Genomic DNA, 24,868 nt, shown 5'->3' on the forward strand with positions numbered 1-24,868 from the left:
CCACCTAATAGATTCAAATTCCAATTATGATACCATATCTGTTGAATTTGGTGTTCATCAAATTCAACTTACATAGTTTAATATTGATTAATTTGCATGATATATTGGATGTATGTTTATCTGTGCAGTTAGGGACAGAACTGACCATTATCTTCATATGACTATCATACTACATGTTCAAGGCAATGGTGATTCTAGACATAATTGCGAGTTATGTGGTGTATATAACTGGATCCATTAAAAAATCTTGAATGAATTATTGTCACTGGATCAATGATATTTACTTTGAGAGAAAAAGAGATTTTCAACAAGGTACCAACTCCCCTTATAGGATGAATATCAAAAGAGAGCTACTGACATGCTTTGTAAATAGGATATAAAAGAATTTTAAAAATACTATTCTATTTCCAAAGGTTTTGAAATTTGTTTTTTTGCCCAATTGATGGTTAAGATTGTGGTGGACTTTCACTGAAAGTTGTGAAGAGCACTAAACACCCCGTGTGAGTGGCCCAAGGTGTGCCTAGTGGGAATCGAACTTAGGACGTCCGAGTTTACGGCTCATACCAAGTTTGTTGCTCACCAACTACGCTACCCCCTAGGGTTACTTGTAAGTCCATTATATGATATTGTAAAGTGGTGATATTAAATCATAATGAAACCATTAACTTAGGGGCTTAATTTGAATTTAGGAGGAGGGACGTTGTCTGTTCAGCATTCCCCATGCCCAGACACAACCCTAATTTTAGTGGGGCTGGAGTGTTTTTTGACATACCCCTAAAAATAGGAGTGGTGTGTGGGTATGGTAAAACTAGATGGACAACAGTCTTTCTCTCTTAACTTTTTTTTATATTAATGTTTCTTCCGTGAATTAATATCATTATTTAAGAAATAAAGTTATTCACACAAGGAAAACCCAAGTATCTCCCAATGGGTTCTTACTTCTTGTTTTACTTGGAAAATAAGCATTCTACATCTTAGAGGTTTATATAATAGCATGAGAGGAGAGAAGGCCAACCTGTACATAAAACACCCCCTCTCTCTCTCTCTCTCTCTCTCTTAAATTTCCCTTGTGTAATTGTTGCTCGAGGGAGCTGTTGATCTCCTTGCAGTTGTTGGTTTGATCAAGTTAGGGGATGCAAAGAGTAATAGAGTGAGATAGAAGTTTCACAGTGAGAAGTGTAAGGGTAAAAGAGATGTGTGTCAGAGTTTGAATAGAAGGTAATAGAATGGATGATGTGGGCCCTTAGGAAAGGAGATTGGATTCTATTTTCCAATTTATGATTCTGTTTTTATAGGACGAGGTTCCCAATACCTAACTTTTGAGGGGCAAATAAAACATCTAGTTTTTCACAAACATCTCTAGAGAGAGAGTTATAATTTAATTGTTGAACAATTAGGGAGGGTGAGCATGAGATTTTTGCACACCACAACTCATCAACTACGCTAAATAGTCGTTGTTGTGAAGTTCTTAATACATCTATTGAGGTGTCATTCATCTTTTTTTTTCCCCAACAATATCTCCATTGACAAAGTAAAATGTGAGATAGATAAAAGGGAGGGGGATCAACAATAGAATATGAGGAGTGGCCGGCAATAATTGTGCTTCATTAAGTTCATTTGAAGTATAGGTAGGCACTAAAAAGGACACTCTCTTAAGGACATACATATATATATATATATATATATTTTTTTTCTAAAGTAATGAACAAAATAAAGCTTGACATCAATTGATTACTCCTGCAGCTGCCCACCATGTTGCGTACACTAGTGCAGGAGTCAGCTGGATTTAGAAATACCATATTAAATGAAGGGGCCATATTATAGTGATGATGTGAACAGAAGAAGCCTTGGCTTGCATGGATCTTTATGTTAACATTTGTCTTTGATAAGAAAATAATAATTCAAGGATTAATGACTGGAAGTGATTAGTCTTAGCCATCCGGGAGGATCATTGAAGACCTTAAGAGAAGTGGATGTTACTTCAATGTTCATTACAAACATGAAACATTATTTCTTGATTCTCTTTTCTTGGGTTAAAAACACAATTTCAGGATTTTGAGACGAATCTAGTCACTCAATAACTAATTTACAGTGTAGTCAATGAATATTATCCATGCTGATTTTATTTTATTTTATTTTTCCTTTTCACTTTTGATAAAATTACATTTTCAAAGGCCTTGTTAGTTTTTATGTAAAACCTTTATTCATTTGAAAATATTTTCACATGAAAAATTTATATGTTACTTCAATGGTCATTACATAATTTCGAACTTAAAAAAGAAACTTTTGTAATCATTACTCCATGTAATCCAATTTGTTTAATTTTTTTTTATCATATTTAGTAATGATATAATTTACATGTAATTTTTATTTTATATTTTCTATTGCAAAGGATTTTGGATGCAAAGTAAAGTGAAATTTGAAAACCAAATTAATGTGATTGATTCTATAATTTATCATGATATTATTTCTTTTATTTTGGATCAATTGCAAAAATGTAATTTTTTTTTTTTTTTTGGTAGATAATATGAGACAAGTATTACATATATTAAAAATAATCCAATTTTTTTTTTAGTTTTTTATTTTTGTAAATGAATGATTCCCGAATCTGAATCCAAACCCGACTTATATTATCTCCAATTTTTTTACCGGTATTTTGATTGAATCATTGAATTAATAAAACAAATTATTCCGAATACTTTTCCGTCCGAATTAGATAACTATGATCTTACTTTGCATTTTTATTATTATTTTAATACTAAGGATGCTTTGGGTAGTTCGCTCTAACACAACTTATAATAATAGTTCGGACATCCTTATTCCATTTCACCTTTTTGTTGGGGTAGAATGTTCTATTTCATGCCAATCTTTTAATAAAAATAACGGGAAATTGAATGCTCCTAAATTAATATTTCAGCTTCGTTTCAACCGGTGGTTCTCTTGGTGAACCCAAATTCAAACTAAACCGATTTAATTTCACACTTTGCAATCGAATTGGAAGCGAATTAATTCGATTCAGATCACAGAAAAATACAGAAAATATGTCGATTCCATTAAAAATTAGAGAATTTTTTTTTTCTTTCCTTTGTTGCTATTGTACTCTTATTCTTATACAAACAGATCAAAGCAACCAGCAATTCATTTATTCAAGATGCTGAACTTATCAGTTGTTATTTGTTGACATTTTATCTTCTATGTCACCATCCATTCATTTGCTAAGTTTTAGCAGAAATAATGCAATAGACAGTACAAAACCTCGAAATTCAAATATGGGACCTTAGGGATGGACGGCACATAAATGTGAGGAGATAAGGGTACCAATGGCCTTACATAAGTCCACCTCTTTGCATGGTCCCCTATGGTTTGGTACCGACATTGGCTCCACAGATGAGAGGATTCAAGCATATGAGTATATCCAATGTGGAGGGAACATGGTTTTAAAATTCGAAATCGAAATTGGCGGAATCGACTCGCTCCAATTCGATCTATTCTGATCGATTCTGTGCCGGCCAGTTCCTAATGAGTCCGATTGATTTCCATTGATCTGGAATGGTTTGAATCAGAATCATATAAGTGGTTGATTGTTAGTTGGAAATTAGTCAGGTCTTGAACCGAAAATCCATTGTTTGGTATGAACTCACATAAACTTCATCCACAATCTGACATCTTCAAATGAGTGAATAATATAAAAGCATTGCTGGTTGAACGTTAGCCTCATTCATGTATCTTCAATCTTAATTAAGATTCAATTAAATGCTGGGTCCTAATGAGTCCCACAGATCCAAGCACTTAATTATATATTCATTGCTTGGAAGATGTACATTCTAAGAATGTAGGCTAATGTTGAAGTTTTATTCAAACACATTACAGAGTTTTTGGAACCAAAAGAATAGAAAACAACAGTACTTACACAAAAACATTGTAAGAAAGCACAGTGAACACCTTAATAATGTGTATACCTGACTCCATGTTGATTCACTTTTGCATACAACTTGGACAAAATTTCCTTGTTGGTCTATAATCACAGGCGTCGAAATGAAATCCCACTCCAATTAGAAGGGCTATTTCAATACATACGATTATAAGCAACATGAAATTTCTTGCTAGGAAAATTTGTTCCATACAAATTCATAATTTTTTTTTTCGTGCAATGTCATGAAAGCCCTAAAGGAGGGGAAAAGGGAATATAAATTCATACTAAATCCTACAAAAGAAGACTTCTTATCTCATGAAAGTAAACTTGCAACCACCCAACAACTACTTGACAAGAAGTAAATTTCACAAAGACTTCTTATCTCATAAAAGTAAACTTGCAACCACCCAACAATTACTTGACAAGAAGTAAATTTCCCTGACCTCAGGTCCATACTGACCCCACAACCGCATGGACTGGGTCATAATGGGATTGAATTATTATTATTATTATTTTTTTGATAGGTAGGGAGGGAAGTAGGTAATAGCCAGGAGACTTGAACTCGAGACCTCCTAGTGAGCATGGGATTTTGGCACACCACATCTTACCAACTGCACTGGACAGTTGTTGTTCAGGGTTAAACGAGAATCATTCAACTTTCACTGAAAGCAATGAAGTACCAAAAAATTAACTAAGCGAGTTGCCATTCTTATAACCTTAGAAGTGCTACTGTTCTGTTTTAAACAAGGGATGTTTCTCAGCCACCCTCCCCACATTGATTGCGCAAATTATTACATCCTACATTTGTAAATTTATAATTACTTCTGAATAAACAATCAGATAACAATAAGATGTATCAGGATTATGCATTGCCAAATATCATTTAATTATTAGTATATTTTGTAATTTTAAATTCAAAACAACACCTAAAGATCAACAGAAATGAGTAAGAAAACATACTTCAGAGAATGCATTAGCCCATACTTTTCAAGGGGCTGGCAACCTTTGAAATATCTTTAACAAAATCATCAAAGCCATTATATGCCTGAAAGAAAACTACTATGGTCAACTAAATCGGTAAACAAATTTGAAACATCAGCTATTGAATTTGATTACAACCATGTATAAATTACCAAACAAGGAAGATGCAGCAAAGGGAAATACATGTTTTGATTTGCAAACTGCATCCCAACTAATTGAGAATTTTATTAGTTTACAATTTTATCTGTTCAAATATTTTTACAGTTCTTTAAATTAAGATGTAATTATATTGAACCAACATAGAAAGAAAGACTGAATTCAGGCTTAAAATGTCAAAATTCTTATACTTTAATTTCTGTTGAATGTTTTGCTCTTTCAACAATGTTTATATGATGGTTCAGTAACCACTTTGACTATCATAATAAGGATCTGGTATGCTAATTATCAGAATTATGTGTGGCATTACCAACACCAATGCGTCAATTCTCAACCTACTCCATCTAAACTTACCAAACCAAAAAAATCCGAACCTAGGAAGTGGATAAATAATGAGCTTAGGGCCCGTTTGGACAAACAGAACAAAAAGCGTTTGATAAAACTGTTTCGTTTCACCTGTTTTCAGAAATAGAAATTGAAATTTCTACCTATTTATGGTTCAAGAAACAACCCACAGTGAAACAAGTAGAACTTGTTTTGCCATTTCTGGAAACGACTCGTGGCCATTCTTTCACTGGTTACTATCGACTTCCAAAAACATGACTTATCAAACACCTTCAATTCCGTTTACGTTTCTAGAAACAAAAATTTACGTTTCTGTTGTTTCTTGAAACAGAAACAACAGAAACATTATCAAACGGGCCCTTAGTTTAGGTATGCGGTATGAAGCTTTGTAATCTAACAAACCCAACCCAAACCTCACGTAGTTATCCATCTGAACATCCCCAAACCCATCTAATTGCTCACTCTTTTTTTTTTTTTTAAAGGTAACTATTTTACTAATTTATTTGACCATAGGATGTCATCCGTGGGAACCTTACAACAAGCCATTTCGGTACTCTCAGCGTGACTGAGGAAAGAAGAAAGACCAAAACTACCAGGACCTACTCGGAGAAAGGAGACAACTGCTGGACCTGAAGCCACAAGAAAATACTAAAAGGTTGTGGGAGAAATCGAGCAGGACCCAACCATGGATGATGCTGCAAACATCCCGGGGAAAGCCCGTTCGGGCTTGCATATGGCCACAAATCCACCAATGACTGCAGAACAGTTTGACGAGTTGCAAGAGCAGGTGCAGCGGTTTGAGAAGTGATCTGGGAAGCGTCCAAGAACTTTGGCAAATGACCCCAGATAAGGAAGCCTGGTCACAGGACCTTGAGAAGGAGAACCCGAAGAAAATCCACCCCAATCGATCTAGCTCTTCAGAAAGGAACCCAAGTCGAGGTAGTCATGTTAACCCTCCCCGAGAGGGTAGGGTAGGGGAGTGCAACCCCCACCCAAACAAGAAGATCGAGGAAGAGTTGACAGCCCAGATTATTATAGTCATAGTAATCACTATGGGAAGAGCAGTGAAGTGCATTCACCCCTAGAGAGGAAGGAGGCGATGCCAAGCCAGTGAGGTCCCGCCAGAAATCGAGAAACAGGCAACCTAGCCCAGAAGAAGTATCCCATGGTCAAGGCCATCTGTCGGAAATGGCCCTGGAGCAAAAGTTCAGGGAGCTACGGACAAAGGTTGATAAAATGATGGGGGGTGATAGAGAGAGGGAAGTGGAATTTGGAGAAAACCCTCTTTCTAAAGAAATCATGCGAATACCATTACCGGCAAACTTCAAAATGCCCTCATTCCAACTCTATAATGGAACCAAAGACCCTTGGGAGCATTTGCACACATACCGATCGATCATGACTGTTCAGGGAGCCTCAGAGGCCTCCTATGCAGGGTATTCTTGGCCCTTCAAGGCCCTACTACAACTTGGTTCTCATGTCTAGAGCCTGGGTTGATACGTGATTTCAAGCAACTCAGCAGAGGGTTCTTAGATTACTTCAGGAGAAGCAAAGTACGCCACAAAATTTAGTCAAACCTTATGAATGTGAAGTAGCGACCCAGCAAGACTCTCCAGCAATTTGTCCATAGGTTCAACTTGGAAAAGCTAGAGGTTAGAGACCTTGACCTGACCACCGAGTTTTCGGCTTTGAGGAGCGGAGTATAGGATGAACGGTTGAGGTTCTCCCTCTCCAAATTAGAACCCAAGACCCTTGCTCAGTTAAAAGAGAAAATTTGCAGATACAATAAAGCAGAGAAGCTCATAGTGAACCAACAAAGTGCAAATCCCCCCTCCCCCAGAGATAGAAAAAGAAATTTCCAACACGGTGATAAAAGGAGAGATGACAAGTATAATCGGGGAGGAGGAGGAAAGGGCTATGGCGAGCACATCCCCCTGAATAGCTCGAGATCCCGCATCTTGATGAACATTAATGCTGAAGAACGGGAAAAAATGAAACCCCCAAAAAAGATAAAGACACCTCCAGAGAGTCGAGATCAACAAAGGTTTTGTGAATATCATTGAGATTATAGTCATTCGACTAAGGGTTTCCGAGAACTCATGAATGCTGTAGAAGAGCTCATATGAAATGGGTACCTGAGGCAGTTTGTTGGGAGGCAGGAAAATGACCATGCACGTGGAGAAGACTCCCCAGCAAAAAGATAGGGAAGATCAGTGGTAGACATGACCAAATCGTGCCCGACAGAGCTGGCCCAGACACCCCAGCCGAGGTCGAGAGGCACCTCCACGTCAAAGTCCCAGAAGGGTTTGCTTCCCCAGGAGAAGAAAACAAACTGTGCAAGCTTTTGAGATCTATCTATGGTCTCAAACAGGATTCCAGGAGCTGGAACGTATGTTTTCATCAAACCATCAAAAAGTTTGAGTTTGAACAAAACATTGATGAGCTATGCATTTATAAAAAGGTTAATGGGAGCGGCATTTGTTTCCTGGTTTTGTATGTGGATGATATTTTACTTATTGGGAATGATGTATGTATACTTTCATCTGTAAAGGTGAGATTGTCCAAAACATTCTCAATGAAAGACCTTGGTGAAGCCAATTTTATCCTTGGAATTAAACTTGTGAGAGATCATAAGAACAAGATGTTGGGCTTATAACAATCCACTTATATTGATAAAATACTGGGAAAGTTTAGCATGATAGATTCCAAGAAGGGAGATGTTCCTTTTAGACATTGAGTCACTTTATCCAAGTCTCAGTTCCCTCAAACTTATGAGGATATTGAGGCTATGAAGAGAATTCCTTACGCTTCGGTAGTAGGAAGTCTCATGTATGCCATGTTATGTACTAGACCAGATATTTGTCATACGGTAGGGATTGTGAGCCAGTATCAATTCAATCCAAGTCAGGAACATTGGACTTCTATCAAATGTATCCTCAAGTACTTGAGGAGGACCAAGGATTACTTCCTGGTCTATGGTTGTAACCAGTTGTCAGTTATAGGTTGTATAGACTCAAATTTTACAGACTAACAAAGATGATAGAAAGTCCACCTCTGGTATGGTTTATATAATGGGCGGTGGGGCTATAATTTGGAAAAGTGCCAAACAGAAATCAACAACCGAATTCACAACTGAACCTGAGTACCTGGCAGCTAGTGAAGCAGCCAAAGAAGGGGTTTGGCTCAAGAAATTCTTGACTGACCTAGGGGTCCTTAAGCTCGTCGAGCTCCCATTCCGTTGTACTGTGACAACTAAGAAGCCACAGCACAAGCAAAGGAACCAATGGCTCATTAGAAAAACAAGCTCGTGGATCGAAAGTATCATTTAATTCGAGAGATCATTCAACATGGTGATATAGCCATAGCTAAGGTCAATTTTGATCAGAATATATCTAATCCCCTGACAAGTTTTTGAAAAACAAGTTAGGAACATGGGTGTGAAGTTTATGAGAAATTAGCTATGATGTACATGAAAGTTAGATATGTATTCATCAAACTCTATTAATTGAATTAAGTTATTTAATTTCTTATTTATCATGATATAATATTGAGCCCATATTGTCAATGAGTTTTTCAAACTCAAAATTGTTCATGAACTAAGAATATGATTGGACATCCTATTTATATGGTCATCACACTGTATGTATCTAAGAATGGTGATTCTAGAGCATAAGTGTGAGTGTAGATATTATGTGTACATTGAACTGAATCATATGAGAATTTTTCATGTGGGTTACTATTGGTTAATGAAAATAAAATTCTCGTCAATAGTATACGATCGGTCCTTTGACCTGAGGGGTCCTTATGGATGCGATTGCACATTATGAGTTTTTGGTGCACCAATGGTTGATGTCTCTTTGACTATATATCAGTGCATTGGTTTCACAATGTTTAATCGTATTCGAAAGAGATGCCCAATATGGAATCTACTGCCCTCGGGGAGAATATCAAGAAGAGAGAAAGTCTATATTTGATTGGACAAAATTTAGATCCGAAGGCATTTTGATAAAATATTTAGAAAATTAATATATTTATTATTTATTTATTTTCAGAAAAATGTAAAATGTTTTTTTGTGGTCCAAACAAAATTATAGAATCTCTGAAATATGAGTTTCGGTGCATTGGGGACTTGACAATAATTTTATACATGCCCTATATTGTGCCATGTGATATTGTTTAGTGGATGATTGATACGTAATTTATCCACTTAAATTGGGGGTTATAGTTACATTTACTTATCATGTACATATTGGTAAATATTACATTTAGAATGTACTATTTGATACATTACATGATAGGTTATATCACAATGGGGTCCTACCCCTTCACGTGTTAGATTCACTTTCTACGACAGTACATTCAAGTTGACATATATTTTTGAAAGGTTATACGTTAATTTAGAATCTATACATATTATATTTGATCTAATGTCATAAAGATATGGATTCTGATTCCACTATTTTTGATGTCCAATTAGTGGGAGATTGTTGATGATAACATGTCAACAAAAAAAGGTGGGCCCACCATATTGACTAGGTTTGAACATGAGAGGGTAAAAAATTGTAGGGATTTGATCCCACCCACTTTTAAAATGGTAATTGCCCACCCATCCGATAAAGATAAAAATCTTTTTATTAGGGATAAAGTAGGGGGGACTCTCGTATCATAAGAGAATGCTCGCTCTCACTCTCTCCCTCTCTATGTGAAATACAATAACCGAAGAGGAGATTCCTACTTCATATTCTCTTGAAGAATGAATCTTCACTCTGTCACTACGGGAACACTACAGAGAGCCAACAAGCTATTGTGGAAAGTGAACTTCACGATTAAAGAGTAAGTCCACTTGGAGGTGAACTTAGGTAATCATCTACAGCCCCTCTATTGATGATTGTTTGAATGCTTGACCCTACTAGTGGGACGATCCAAATCGTTTTCACACCTTCATTCTTAACATTGAAAGAGAGTAATGTTGATAACTCAGAGAAATATTGAGTTTTTTTTTTTTTTTTTCTACCTCTCAAACCAACATTGATTGTGCGTTGTAATCCAATAAATCGAAACTGATGAACCCCCGTATAACTTAATAACAATCATAGTAACCATCTCCCATCAAGGTGGTTAGAAAATGATTAACAAACATCGACTTAAAGTCACACTGAAAATTACATAATATTACAGTAATGTAGGCTACAACGATTTATGGGATTGACATGTTACTTCCTTATATTAACATCATACATGTCTAAAGAGGGAAAAGATCAAAAGCAACCTTAGGAGACAACATAAGTTGTGGATCAACTGAGATGATATAATGATTGTCTATGGTCTCAAGTCTTATGTAATTTGTAGGTTATTAACTATCACGTCAACGAATTTTAATTCCCAATCAGTATACATTTTATGTAGCCTTTAAAAGGTAGGAGATGGGCGACTAAACCTAAATGATAAATTGCCTCTACATCAAAAGAATCAAGATTTACATTTTCAAGACTATTCACACGACCAACTACGGTTATCACAATAACGATAGAGAGTAGTACAAAGTTGAAACAACCAATATAAAACATCATTTCTGAATTCTCATATACAAATGAATGTACAAAGAAACAAAATTGCATAAGTATCTACAACATGTATCATCAAATCAATACGAAACTATTAAACACAAACATAACTGATTTACATGCTCTGCAATAATCAGAACTCAATCTAGTTCAGAGTCCACCAAATTCTCGAACTTTAAACTTGCTACACAGAATCCCATAAAAAAAACTTGGAACCACCTTGCAATTGCTTGATAGCAAGTGAATTTCCCTCACCACTATGTTCTATATCTTCATTCTTGTCACAAGGAACAAACAAACTTTGATATTCTTTTAAGCATAAAAGTTGCTATAGGTTGTATAGTTCGTTGTTTCCAATGTTCATTTAATACAAGGGATGTTTCTCAATTATAACAGTTTGTGATCTTAATTGTGGCAAGTTACTAACAAATGTATTGTGACTAATATTTTAGCTGTTGGCACGTCATGATTTTCTTTCCCTTAATAGGTCGTTTGATAGTTGTAGGATCTGTTGAAGCCCTCTCTACATGATTCTCCACATTACATCCTTCATCTGTAAATTTATAATAACTCCTAGAGAGAACAACCACATGTATCAGGAATGTGTGTTGTTAAATATCATTATTTGTATATGTTGTGATTTTAAACTCAACACAACACCTCAAGAACAACAAAAATGAAAGAACATGAAGAAAATTACTATGGTTAATTGAATCGATCAATAAATTTGAAATATCAAATATTGAATTTGATTACAATTATGCATAAATCACTGAAAATGAGATACCTTCTGACTTTGATGAATATATGTTTCGGCTTGTACACTGCATCGTAACTAATTGAGAATTTTATTAGTTTACTCCAATATCTCATTTTTTTCTATTGTGTGCCTCGACCTATTGTTTTCAATAAGATATGATAATATTTAGAAATCATATGATCAAACATTGTTACACTTTATCTTATTAAGATGTAATTATATTGAACCAACATACCAAGGAATAGTGAATTCAGGCTTAAGATGTGAAAATGTAATATTTTAATTTTCATTGAAGGATTTGTTCTTCCAACAATGTTTACAAGATTGTTGAGTAACCACTTAGACCATCACAATAAGGATGTGGTATGTTTGTCATCAAAATTATGTGTAGCATTACCAACACTTACCTCATGAGAGTTTCATTCTCATAGCTAACATTCACTAATGGTTTATAATTCTATCTACATCTCGATTCTCAGCCTGATCCATCTAAACCAAACCAAACCGAACCGAGTACTCCCCCTCCCCCACTCAACCCAAAAAAAAATCCAAACCAAAGAAATGGATAAATGAAAGGGTTTCATTTAGGTATACTGTCTGAAACTTTATAATTTCAAACCTTCACCGCTGCACTTAACTTCTCAAGGCCATCGTACGAGAATTTCTGTCTTGGACTGACCCGGTCCAATGTAAGTTGTATCATAGTGACCCCAGAGACTAGTCGAGGTAAAGATCCGGACACCCTGAGTGTATATATATATATATATATAATTTAGCAAACCTAGCCTAACTAAACCCATCTGAAGCCCACGTAGTTATCCATCTGAATCACCCCTAACCCATCTAATTGCTCAATTTTTTTTTCTTATAAAAAAAAAGAACAATAATTAGAACTAGTTTACTAGTCTATTTGACCATAGGATGCCATGTAGTCAGACCTACTACCAGTCGTCAAATGAGTGTTATGTTCTTAAGCTCTGTTACGTTTGATTCTTTAGTCTCAATTGCCGAGTTTCGCTCTTAAGATTATTCAACCATTACTTGTTGAGTTTCATTCCTCTAATTGTTGGGAATTTAGTTTGACATTTTTCTTCATTTAGGGTGAGCGGTGAGTTGATCGCCTTTGTCATTCAAGGAAGCAATTTCTTGTGGATTTGATAGTGGGTTGGGTTGGGTTGGGTCGGGTTGGGTTGGGCCAAATGGGGTTGCAGGATTGGGTGGGGAGGGGGTGGAAGGGTTGCAGAGAGTGGTGAGAGGGGGTGAGAGTTGCAAAGGAAATGGGGATGACGGTAGTGGCTGAAAATTGGAGTAGAGGCAGAAGGTGTTGAGGAGGTGGAGATAGAGGATAAGGAAAGGGGTAAATTTGAAAATATATCTGATTTATGAACAAAATCAACTCGCAAGGTATCCTAAATGCCACTTTTAAAATTTGAGGCAACTCGTATCATTTTTTAAGCTTTAGGTGCCAAAGGTGTAGTTTACCCACTCCTTACCTTTTTTTTTTTTGGGGGGGGGGGGGGGGGGGCGGGTGGGGGCGGGCTGTAACCAAAAGTAGCACCTAATAGGTTTGTCAAAGTTTTGACGTTGTGGATCCAGTCCATAACGTACTGGTTGCAGCCTCTAGTATGCATGAGTAAAGTCCCCTTAGACAGTTCCTTGAAATGTAATAACCAAAAAAAAAAAGAGTTATGGCAATTCTAAAGTGATCACATAGAGTTAAGACAGTCTAATAATTGATAAAATCTTTATTTTCTATGAATCAAGTTTTCCTCACCTAGAGAAGGAAGAATTCCTTAAAAGCCACGTCACAAGTGAGCTCTAATCCTATGACTGAACTCTTGTGTCATAATTAACTCCTACCTCTTGCTATACAGTGTACACGGGTTTAAGGATAAGTATTGATTGATCCATATCAGGCTTGATTGATACCAATTTGTATTGGCTAAAAGGGTGGTCTTTTTCAAAATTTTAGCCAATTCCGATTGACGCTGACTGATACCAAACTTGATACTGCAAACTAAGACCTTGACTGTAAATGATCGAAATTACTCTTCTTCCATATTAAAAATATTCCATCTTTGCCACTGGTGAAGAAAATCTAGCTCGACTCATTTTTAATTTACCATAAATATGTAGAGATTCAAGAAAAGAACTAGGCCCATTTCTTATGCACCATAGAGGTAAATTGATTCCTATGAATCCCAAATGTAGTAGAGAGGAATGAAAAGAGGCACAAATGAATTACATTTCATACCAGAAGAGGAATTGAGAGAAGAAGATGAAAATAGAACCATGAAAAGAGCAAGCACCCAATACCCTAGCAGTCCAAATTCTTTTAGAAAAGGACATTTAAAAAAAAAAAAAAAAAAAAAAAAAAAAGGTCAGATTCACACTAGGGCTTACAAAAACAACATAATAAATTCTCAAATAGCTACTTTGCCATATGTGTTTTTGTGGGTAAGCTAGATTGAGATAGCATCCAAAAAAAAAAAAAAAAAAAAAAAACATCCACCATTTATTTCACTAGTAGAGATCACCATCATCCCATTGGTGTTCAAACAAGTTTCAAGTTTTAAGGAGATGACTCTTGTAGTTAATATCAGATTTAGTAAAGGGACAAAAAAAATTATTCTCATCATTTACAATAGCTGAAGCAATGTAGTTGGGAATTCTACCCGAAAAAAAAAAGGCAATGTAGTTAGGAAAGAAGACGTTAATAAGATAAGGGAATCAGAACCAAGAACCCGAAAACACAATGTGGTCTCTAAGCCAAGACACATAGGAGGGTCAAATGATCACCCTACCGCACATGGAAGGTGGAAATTCTGCAACTGTTAATGCTTCCATTTAAGCTCCCATTGGTCGTCTAATGCAGAAGCCACATTGCCTTTTAGAAAATCCTCTCCATAAGATTAATATTCCAATGACAGCCACACAATAAATCAGCAGCCATAAAGTATTCATTAGCAACAACACAAGAAGTGGAACAGTAAAAGATGGCACCCCAAAGACACATGGATTAAACCATTCTTTATGTGAATACAAACAAAAATTTTCAGGATCAAAAGAACCGACAATGTTCCATGTCCAAGAACCCCTCTTACGTAGAATTCAATCATCCAAAAGAGTACAAGAAGGAAAGTAATTGGTACAGCCAAAATGGAAGAAAGATTTGTTAAGAGAAGCCAAGCAAGTTTAGTCAATAAAGCTTCACAATATATCAAAGTTAAAAAAAAAATAGCCTTAAGAAAAGGTAGTAGATCTGTTACTAAACTAAAACGATAAATTGCCTTTACATCATAAGATTCAAGATTGCCTAAGCAACTACAGTTATGGCAGTAAGGATAAGGAAAGTAGTAAAGAGTCCAGACAACCCAGAAAGATGACTACAACTGAAATAGCCATTTTCCAAATGTGAGGCAATATAAAAAATCACTTCTGAATTCCCATGTACAAAAGAATGTACAAAAGAACAGAATTGCAAAAGGAAAATACCTACAACGTGTCATCAAATCATCACTCATTCTGATATAATTAACATGATTACAACTAGTTTACATGCTTTGCAATATTCAGCACTCAATCTAGGTTTTTCCCACCCAGACTTCAACTGATTGCTTCCCTTTCACATTGTTTGCTTCTCTCCTTGGTTGGTTTAGAAACCACGAGAACCTCTAACCTGAAATTTGTTACATGAAATCCCAACAGAGGAAACTTGCAACCACCGTGCACCTACTAAACAGTACGTAATTTTTTCTGACCACTGTGTGCTAAACCTTCGTTCTTGTCAGAAGGACCAAAAAACTGTCATTTGTTATTCTTATAACCGTTGAAGTGCTACAGGTTGTTGTTCATTGTTTCCAATATCCGTTCTAAGCAAGGAATGTTTCTCAGTCACAGCAGTTGGTGGTCTTAACTGTGGGAAGTTATTGTTGGCAGTGTTGTGACTGCTGTTTTTAGCTGCTGGCACATTGTGATTATGTTTCCCTTCATACGTAGTTATGACAGCTTTAGGGTCTGTTGAAGCCCTCTCCACATGCTTGCGCACATTACATCCTGCATTTGTACATTTATAATAACTCCTGAAACGAACAATCAAATAGATGTATTAGGAATATGCATTGCCAAATATCATTATAATCACATCTCGTGATTTTAAACTCAACACAACACCTCAAGATCAACAAAAATGAATAAAAAACATACTTCAATAAAGAGAACACGCATTAGCACATACTTCAATCAAGAAAGCATGCGTCCCCCCCCCACCCCCTGCGCATTTTTTTTTTGAGAACATTGCAAGATATTATTCTACATAATAATATTACTATAAGTTTCAAACAAGTGCACCAAGCTTGCGTTGTTAAATTAATACAAAATAGGCTAAGTTGAAAATCTTAACATTTATAATCACAAACCCCAGCCAATGCCTTGTATTCGTGATTTTAAACTCAACACCAGCCACCTCAAGATCAACAAAAATGATAAAAAACACTTCAATAAGAACATGCATTACCTCAAGCATCCCCCTCCCCCTCCCCAAAAAAAAAAAAAATTTTTTTTTTTTTTCTTAGAGGGGCATTTGCAAGAGATGTATTCACATAAGGAGGTAATATTACAGAGAAATCTTTCAAAGCAAGTGCACCAAGCTTGCAGTTGTTAAATAATACAAACTAGGGACTAATTTTGAAATATCTTTAACTACATTTATAGGGTCATCAAAACAAGCAAATTCCCGAAGAAATCTACTCCTTAACTAAATCAGTTAACAAATTTGAAACATAAAATATTGAATTTGATTATAATTATATATAAATCACTAAACAAGGAAGAAGCAAACAAAGGGCGAATTTATGTCAGAGACTTAAGGTGCAGAGACAGATTAGAGCCAGAAAATATTGAAGGACCTGATAGGGCAGAAGCATCCATAAAGTTTAACATCTAGCTTTATTTTACAAGAAGTCAAGTGTTTTTAAAATGAAAAATGAAGAAATGATAACTTTTTCCTTTTTATATTGACATGAAGAGATTTTTCCTATTTCCATGTCAAAACAGAAGTAACATTTTACAAAGGGAGACCAAAACCAGTCCTCACATTGCCAAAAGGACATAAAGGATATGTGGAAGGAATACTACTCATTTTGGCACAAATGTGGAAGCATAAGCAAAAGACTAGAGAAACATAACCAGGGCATGATTGATTTTCATAGCCAGCAATTGCTTTTGACTTTCATGTATGACAACACAAATTAGGATGTGGATGACAAAATCCAATTTATCTGATTACCATATTGTCGTGGAGTTAGACAATGGGGTTAACTGGCTATCAATAAACAAAAGAAGAGAAACTTGTTTACTCTTTCTCAGGAATATCAATAAACATTGAGGGGCTAGGTAGGTTAAATGAGGAATAGAAAAGAGGGCAAAAATTTGATGAATGAATGTTGGTGCCACATGTGCTTGAGATGAATCAACTAATCTGTGAAGCGTTATCATGGCTAGTTGGTGCAACATGTTTGAGGTACTAGGATTTATTTCATCGCATGAGAATTGGTAACAGTGAAAATATGCAATAGTTCTATGTTTCTCAATTGGGTAACATGAGTTCATCTGACAATTCTTCAAGGTGTTTTTTGACTTATGTATAGAAGCTTACCTCTTTATTTGTTTATTTATTTATTTTTTTAACTTGACACCAGGGATTTTGCAATGGCAACATGCAAAAATGGACATCTATCTGTGACAAATAAAAAATATTAATAGACTCAACGAGGTAGTTATAGGTGAGACAGGAAAAATGTCAGATTTGGACATTTAAATTCTACTTGGTTCATTAGAGTGTTTAGGTCGTGAAGAATACCAGTTCAAATGAAGTACGAGGAAAGAAAACAATAATAATTTCAACAAGAAAACAACAATTGACCAGTTATGACTCTTTAAAGATAATAGAATATCAGGAAATGCAAGCAACCAAGGATCTCCTTGATCGAACAACAGTGCAGTCACAGAAAACTGAAATCTTATCACAGACTAGATTTCTCTGTGAGTAATAAAAATCAACTCAGATTCACAAAATCATTATATAAAATAATCAAGTTTTGGCCCCAAAAAAAAATCAGCCTAAAAACGTAAACAGAATAATCTCCAGAGAGAATCTATGTTTCTGAAACAACTCAAAGTAAGAAAATAGCTAAAATTGAGAATCCAACATTAATTCAAATGCGATTCTCAAAATTAATTCAAATGCCTTGACTAAAATATGAAACCGAACAAAAACATTTCATTTGATTTGAGATTCAATAAGATTTTGCATGATTTAGTGACCACCACCAATATGACATACTTAGGAGCTGAAATTAGAAGATACATGGAAGCTTTACAAACATACTAAATAACAAGCTCCAATGATTAGTACAGAAGCCACTGGAATAGCAAGGACATCAAGTACCTAGCAACCCAACTCATCTCTAACTCACTATAGCCTTATCCCAACAACTTGGGGTTTCCTACACAAATCAAGTACAGAAGCCACCTTTCTCTGAATGCTGATTAACATGTCCACCTCATTTGTCTTGGCTTAAGACCAGCAGTGCAAAAGCACTAGCAGAGTTAGAGATGTTTTAAACCTGAGAAGCACAGGCATTCTCCAACATATGTATCAAGAGAGCTATCACATTCAGCTTGGATTATGAAAAGAACCCTGAGAAAAGAAGTGTAACAGGTCCAACACTCAACCAAAGGAACCAACTATGTCCTTACCACTCCGACACAAAGAGAAGAGCAGTCCCTCAGCTAAATTCTACCAAAATTTAGCGAAAGAGAAAACAATATAGCCCAGCAAGAGAAAATCAGTAAGTGCTAAATTCTCCTTAGCCAACTTAGATAACTAACTACTCATACTCCTATCCTCTGTGTATGAACCTAACATTAGGTGCCCAGCAGCAATTATTTTAAAGTGGGAGCTCTAATCCATCAGTATATTGCTCATAATAACTGAAACATCCTTTCAGGCTGTTCAATCCAAAACCCTAAGTTTCTAGCCTAGAGATCTGATAAAGAAAAGTAAATCATTTTCAAACATAATTCCAAAAATCTGTGAGATAAATGCTCTCTCCACAGAATTATGTGATAATAGCTCTTCCTGTGCACTCATGTTCACTCAGTTATTTGACATTTATAACTTCAATAGATGTAGCACCCATAAGGTACCAAATTCTGCCCATTCAACTGTTTCTCATCTTGGCCAAATTAATATTTCCCTATAATTTAATTTACATTCACATTTTCTTCCTTTTTGGGTTTCTATGTCTTAAGTCATGATTAACCCTGTCCATTTGACAAGAAAAAAAGAAGAAATGAAAAAAAAAGTATTCCCTTCCACCTGATCTTATAGATAGGATTTGGGAAAGATAAGATCTAGATAGTTTATTTTTTTATTTTTTTATTTTTTTTTTATTTTTTTATTTTTTATTTTCCTATGTCATTCTACTGCATTAAATAAAATTAAGTAAACTATAAGAAAGGGGCCCCAAATGAAAGAAGGATCAGCACCAGAGAGAGAGAGAGAGAGAGAGAGAGGAAGATCTTAAGATTTGCTTGAATTTTTGTGCCATATAGGGCTTTATTGTTTATATTTTTTTCAAAAGCTATTGATTAAATGGCTTATATAGATTTCACTGTTTAAATTGTAGGTCTAGCTATCTTTATGACATTCTCCATCAAACTCTTGCTCAAATGGTAAGAAAATAAAAGAATCAGTCAAAAAGCCATGACTCTAAAAGAAAACTTTTAAAATCCATTTCATCAAAATTTTGTAAAACAAACAATATTAGAACATATTTATAAGGTGGGAAAATTATATTTTCTCCACAAACATTCCTTCTCCTTCCTTTCTCGTCAAATGGTACAACTGTAATAATTGCTTACTGCAACAGACCAATTTGAAAAGATTAATCTTTACCACAATCTACAGTGGTTTCTTAAGTTGCTGGGAACAAGATATTTATTTTAGCACTTCACACTTTCTAACATCAAGCATGAGGAAAGGATTTAAGGAAAGAAATTCTTCAATCCATTTGAAAGGTATTTCCACTGATAAACAAAACCTAAACAAGAAACAGACTATGCCAACAAAAAGTATGTAATATAGCAGAAACAAATTCCTACTTTCCATAGTTATCCAGAAAGAAACAAAATACAACCTTGGGTGAGGATTCCCTTTGACCACTTTCTGTCCATACTTCCGCCACCGATAGCCATCATCCAAAAGATCTACTTCACTGGTTGTCTGCACAATAATCCTGGGTTCTGAAACTGTCCTCTGTGAAGAAGGTGGCTCTGAAATTTGTACCTCTGTGTGCCTAACCAGTAAGAGCACGGTTTTGTTAGAAATGCAATAAAACTAAAGAATCGTTAAGCATGAAAGGTGAATGTCTTCAGAAGCAAAATTACCGTCTCTTAGGATCAGGTTCAACCTCATCCCCTTCATGTGCTCTTGTTTCAGCATCACCCATTTCTTCCCCATCACTTGATTCAGATAATTGTTCTTGTGTGACTTGGCTAGATTCCTGATCTCTCCTAAAGACTGAAGAAGCAGGTAAAGTCTCACTTGATCTGCTTAAGCCCCCAGATTGAAACTGAGAACCAACTTCAGGATTCCCCTGAAAGTGTAAGTTTCCATTTTGATTTCCACTTTCTTTCCCTCGCTTGTTCGATTGAGGTCGCTGATGGTTGTGCTGACCCTTGTAGATAATCTCAGTTACTTGGCCATCAAGTGAACGCTCAACCTTTTTCTTGACTGGACAATTGGGGAAAGTACATTTATAGTAGCTCCGAGGATATTCACTGCCCTTCACCTGCTTCTGCCCATATTTCCGCCAATTGTAGCCATCATCAGCAGGCTTATCAACAGTAAGAGGTTGGGATCTCTGATCAGAATGAGACAAGTCTGATGATTCCATTACGTTGCTTTTGGAATCTGAAGATACGGGTGCATGTTCATGTGTAGTTGCATCAGAAGGAAAGGATGGATGTTGTGCCATTGAAGCTGTAGGAGCTGCTGATAGAGATGATGCATATTCAACTTGGCGGTGCATCTGAGATTGGGACTGAGCAGCCTGCGCTGTTACGTGCGCCAGGGCCTGTTGGTGGGAGATTCCAAAGGGCCCCTACAGAACATTCACCAAAAAATAAAAAATGAACGCCTGATACCACTTGCAAGCATTGCTTTCTAGATATTAATGTGGTATAATAAAAGAGGTATTATAGAATGGTGACGATGACCATGAGGATAAATTTTGGAGATATTTGAGTAACAACAATTGATAAAGCATAGGATTTTCAAACCATCAACAGCTTAAGAAATGAAGATCAAATGAATCACATTGGAGCCTCAAACATATATATATATATATATATATATTATTTTATACTACATGAACAAGATATAACCAAAAAAAATTCCAATTATACAAACATAACACCAACAGTGCATAGTATGAATTACATCGTAGTTTCAAGAAATAGTCGCTTACAAAATGCTAATACCATCTACTATCAAGTTCAAATTCGAGAAATAACAAAACCCCCAACACACATGGATTGGGCTTACCATGAGAAAATCCTCAGTTCTAACATAAATAGTTTCCACGGAAAATTCAGGCCCGCATGAATTGTCAAGCATCAATGAATATTCCATCTAAAATGTCACATGAGAGCTATAGTTCCATTTAATTAAAGCCCAATCCCAAACAACACAGTCTCTGAAATAACGCATAGAATTTGATTCAGAAAGGCAGTACTCAAGGCCATAACAGTTCATAGAAAGAAATTCCCCATTATGCAATGAAAATGTCATCGGAACCCAGCACTTCACTTCCAAACCAACCTTAGCATCCTCCTGCCCACAAAGTCCAAACATCAAGGAAATAAAAATCTGACTTTCGAAATGAAATCGCAGACTCTGAACATCAAAAGAAGGAAAAAATATGACTTCTAAATCCAAACATCGAAGCAAAAAAGATGAAATCTCTATGCCACAGGAAGGCTAACTGAGTCCAACACAGAACAATAGAAACAGAGATCTCTCTCTATGCAACGGGAAGGGTAACTGAGTCAAACGAAGAACAATAGAAACAGAGATAAGTAATGGGTTGAACTTAAAACTTTGTACTTATTCATTACCTGACCAGGAGAGAAGAACCCAGGTGAATCAAGCAAGGTAGCAGGGCTTAAACCAGGTGGAACTGTAAAAAAATTGGACGGAGCAACCACCAAACTTAACGGATTACTCTGCTTAAGACGAGAATCTCTTTCAACTCCATCACCCGTATCCCTTCCCTTGGAAGAATTCTCCGTCAACAAGCTTGGTCTGAACCCCGTAACCGCCACCGGCGAACCCATAGCCCCAGCGAGAAGCTGAGAAAACGACCGGACATCCGACTCAGGATCATTATCAGAGAAGAAATTAGAAACAAGCGTCATAGGACCAGGACTAGCACCAGCTCCTCCGATGAAGATATTCTCGAAAGAAGAACGTGGCGGCAGAGATAACGTAGGACGTGGAGGAGCAGTTGTTCTTGAAACTCCCCCTTCCTTTTGAGCCATTTCTGATGATTGTCTGCTTGTCCTTACTCTTAAGCCGCCATTGATGGATTCAGAAGAGCTTTTTTCAAGAAAAATCTTCCTGGTTTTCCCTCTCGATGATCTTTTCACCTTCGTTTTGATTCAGCAGATCTGGAAATAAGTGGCAAATCCAAAAACAGAGAAGTCCACGACTCCAAAGGCGCGTAAAGTACCAAACCAATAATAATAATAAAAGGTTTTTGGCTTTTTGGCTTTTTGGCTTTTTATTTTTAATTTTTAATTTCGGTATAAAAGATAATTTAAAATGACAAATCGTAACTAAATTCCTCTCCAAATTAAAACTAAAATGAAATGCGGACACGATTAGAATCCAGAAGTCTTCCGTTAACTCCCTTACCCCTCCGATACGCGACTTGGGGAAATGATTCCGTGAGCCGCTAGGGTAGGGGAAAAATGGTGTAGATTAATTACAACTGTTACTTTAATTAATTAATACAGTTTAATGATTCTATTGTGACAAGTGAAGTGCTCTTTAGGGAAAACATTTGCTGATTTGGGAAATGTTTGGATTGTCCAGAATCCAGATGAATCTAACTGGTGTATTAGAACCTACTAGGGGAGAAGGTGGAACCACGTTAACTTTGCACCCACTTTGGAGATCATTCCAGAATAGAAACCCCCCCAATGGTGTGGGGCCCTTGAATGGAGATTGGGGAGAGGGAGGACAATCAAGGTCTATCACACATTCTCATAATAGATTTAAGGGTGGAGTCCCACCAGATATCATTGCCTTAGAGAATTCACCAGTAAGAGATAGGAGGCAGGAACAAGACAATTGGATGGATATCACATGCAAGTAAAAGGGTTCAATTATAACGAAATCCTACTTCATATTTTGTAGGGAAAATTCTTGTCACTTCCCCAATGTTTATCTTATAATTATTTAAAGGGAGGAGGTTAGGTATGTCCTCGATTTTTCTAGTTCAATCAATAAGAAGATTGGGATAAAAGAGGCGTAGAGAACTTTTTTTTCCAAGGAAAAGAGGAGAGAGACAAATCTGGCGATATACCCAGCATTTTCCCTTATTCAAACTTATTTTCTATTCCGAAAAAATCAACCTCGGAAGATTTGTCAAGTGATGTTTTAAAACTATTGAAGGGAAAGATTTCTATACATGCAAGTGTGGTGGGAATTTCCCATGCCACGTCAATGGCAATGAAAAGAATGTTAAAATCCATATGGAGTCTATATGGTCAAGGTAGGAAAGAAAAATACGCAAAAAAACCCTATGCTAGGAAATAGTACAGTGGCGTCATAGGGAACCTATTCCCCCTCAAGCCTTCTCACTGCCGCCTCCCGCTTCACCCTTACATCTCTCTCTCCTCTTCCCATCGCCCTCGTTTCACCCTTGCGCCTCTTTATCTCTATCTCTACCTCTCCCCTACCCTCTGCATATCTCTCCCTTCCCCCGCCCTTTACATCCCCATCCACTCTCCCTCTACATCTGCATTACCCTTGAAAAATTGAAAGGTCACCAACAAAAACTTTCACGTATGATTTTATGGTTATAAAAGATTCATTAGGGAATTTCTTCTTCTGTTTTTTTCTCAGAAAAGTTATTAGGCAATCCCCCTAAGTGATTTTTAACTAAGGACATAAAACTCAAATTTGATGTCTCTCTATAAATGAGAGATTTAAGAGAAGAGAGAGAGAGAGAGAAACATGATTTTTAACTAGGGATATTGTTGCGACTGGAAAACAATTGATGATGGGATGTTTGCTCTACACAGTTAAATAAGAGGTAAGAGAGACCTAGAGCAGACTTCGGGAAACTCTCTGATGCCCAAGTCAGAAATTCGTGCGACGGTAGTCATGAGGTAGGGAGAAAGTAATAGTGTGCATGACTCTGTGTGTTATTGTCCTTTACCTTGACTCCCCCCTCTCTATTATAGAACATGATGGAGTAGAGTCCTGCTAAGAGATTGTTTCCCTGTTTGGACGGTTGGGGTCGGTTAAGAGATCATACCCTAGTGGATTTCTATCTTTAGGCGTGTAGATTCTCCTCCCTTTGAGGGGTTGTGTCAGTTTCCTTACTTAAGGAGATTTGAGTCTAAGTATGAGTATGCTAATAGGGGAAAGGTGAGATCTCCTTTGGATTTCGTGATCTATGGATATTCCTTTCCGCATGGGATTCTTTGATTTCCATCTACGTTAGTCAGTATACTATCTCGTGCCACATGTCGACCATTTGTTTACTGACTTAATTTTATGCTATCAAACATAAAGCTCAAATTTGATTCTTCTCTCTATAAATAAGAGGTTTAAGAAGCACAAAAGAGAGAGAGAGAGAGAGAGAGAGAGAGAGAAGAATGGGATCTACTAGAAGAGCTTCTTGAATATGGTTCCACTAGTTTCTAGAGGATAAGCCATGGAGTGGGAGTGGGGATGCAATGGGTGTGGAGTAGGGAGACAAATGCAAAGGGCAAGGGAGATGGGGGATATACAACGGGCGTCAAGGAGACAAATGCAAAAGGTGAAGTAGAAGGGAGGAGATGCATGTGGAA

At 36.4% G+C, this 24,868-nt stretch overlaps 1 protein-coding gene across 1 annotated transcript; it reads right to left on the minus strand.

The window, feature by feature from the left end:
* Window positions 1–15,137: 15,137 nt before the first annotated feature.
* On the minus strand, window positions 15,138–22,507 carry LOC122078013 (probable WRKY transcription factor 3). The gene is made up of 4 exons (XM_042643890.1): window positions 21,902–22,507; window positions 20,171–20,886; window positions 19,921–20,079; window positions 15,138–15,801 (listed from the first exon to the last, which is right to left on the minus strand). The coding sequence occupies exons 1-4, from the start codon at window positions 22,322–22,324 to the stop codon at window positions 15,540–15,542; spliced, it is 1,560 nt and encodes a 519-aa protein (XP_042499824.1). The 5' UTR covers window positions 22,325–22,507; the 3' UTR covers window positions 15,138–15,539.
* Between the last annotated feature and the right edge of the window lie 2,361 nt (window positions 22,508–24,868).

The sequence above is a fragment of the Macadamia integrifolia genome, chromosome 5, assembly GCF_013358625.1.
Source record: "Macadamia integrifolia cultivar HAES 741 chromosome 5, SCU_Mint_v3, whole genome shotgun sequence".
Classification (NCBI taxonomy): domain Eukaryota; kingdom Viridiplantae; phylum Streptophyta; class Magnoliopsida; order Proteales; family Proteaceae; genus Macadamia; species Macadamia integrifolia.

Excerpts from the sequence above, each read along its gene's own strand:
- LOC122078013 (XM_042643890.1), bottom strand. The coding sequence starts at position 22,324 with ATGGCTCAAAAGGAAGGGGGAGTTTCAAGAACAACTGCTCCTCCACGT. Across the intron at positions 20,080-20,170 it reads GAACCTGATCCTAAGAGACG|GCACACAGAGGTACAAATTT; the intron begins GTAATTTTGCTT and ends CTTACTGGTTAG. Across the intron at positions 15,802-19,920 it reads AAAGGGAATCCTCACCCAAG|GAGTTATTATAAATGTACAA; the intron begins GTTGTATTTTGT and ends TGTTCGTTTCAG.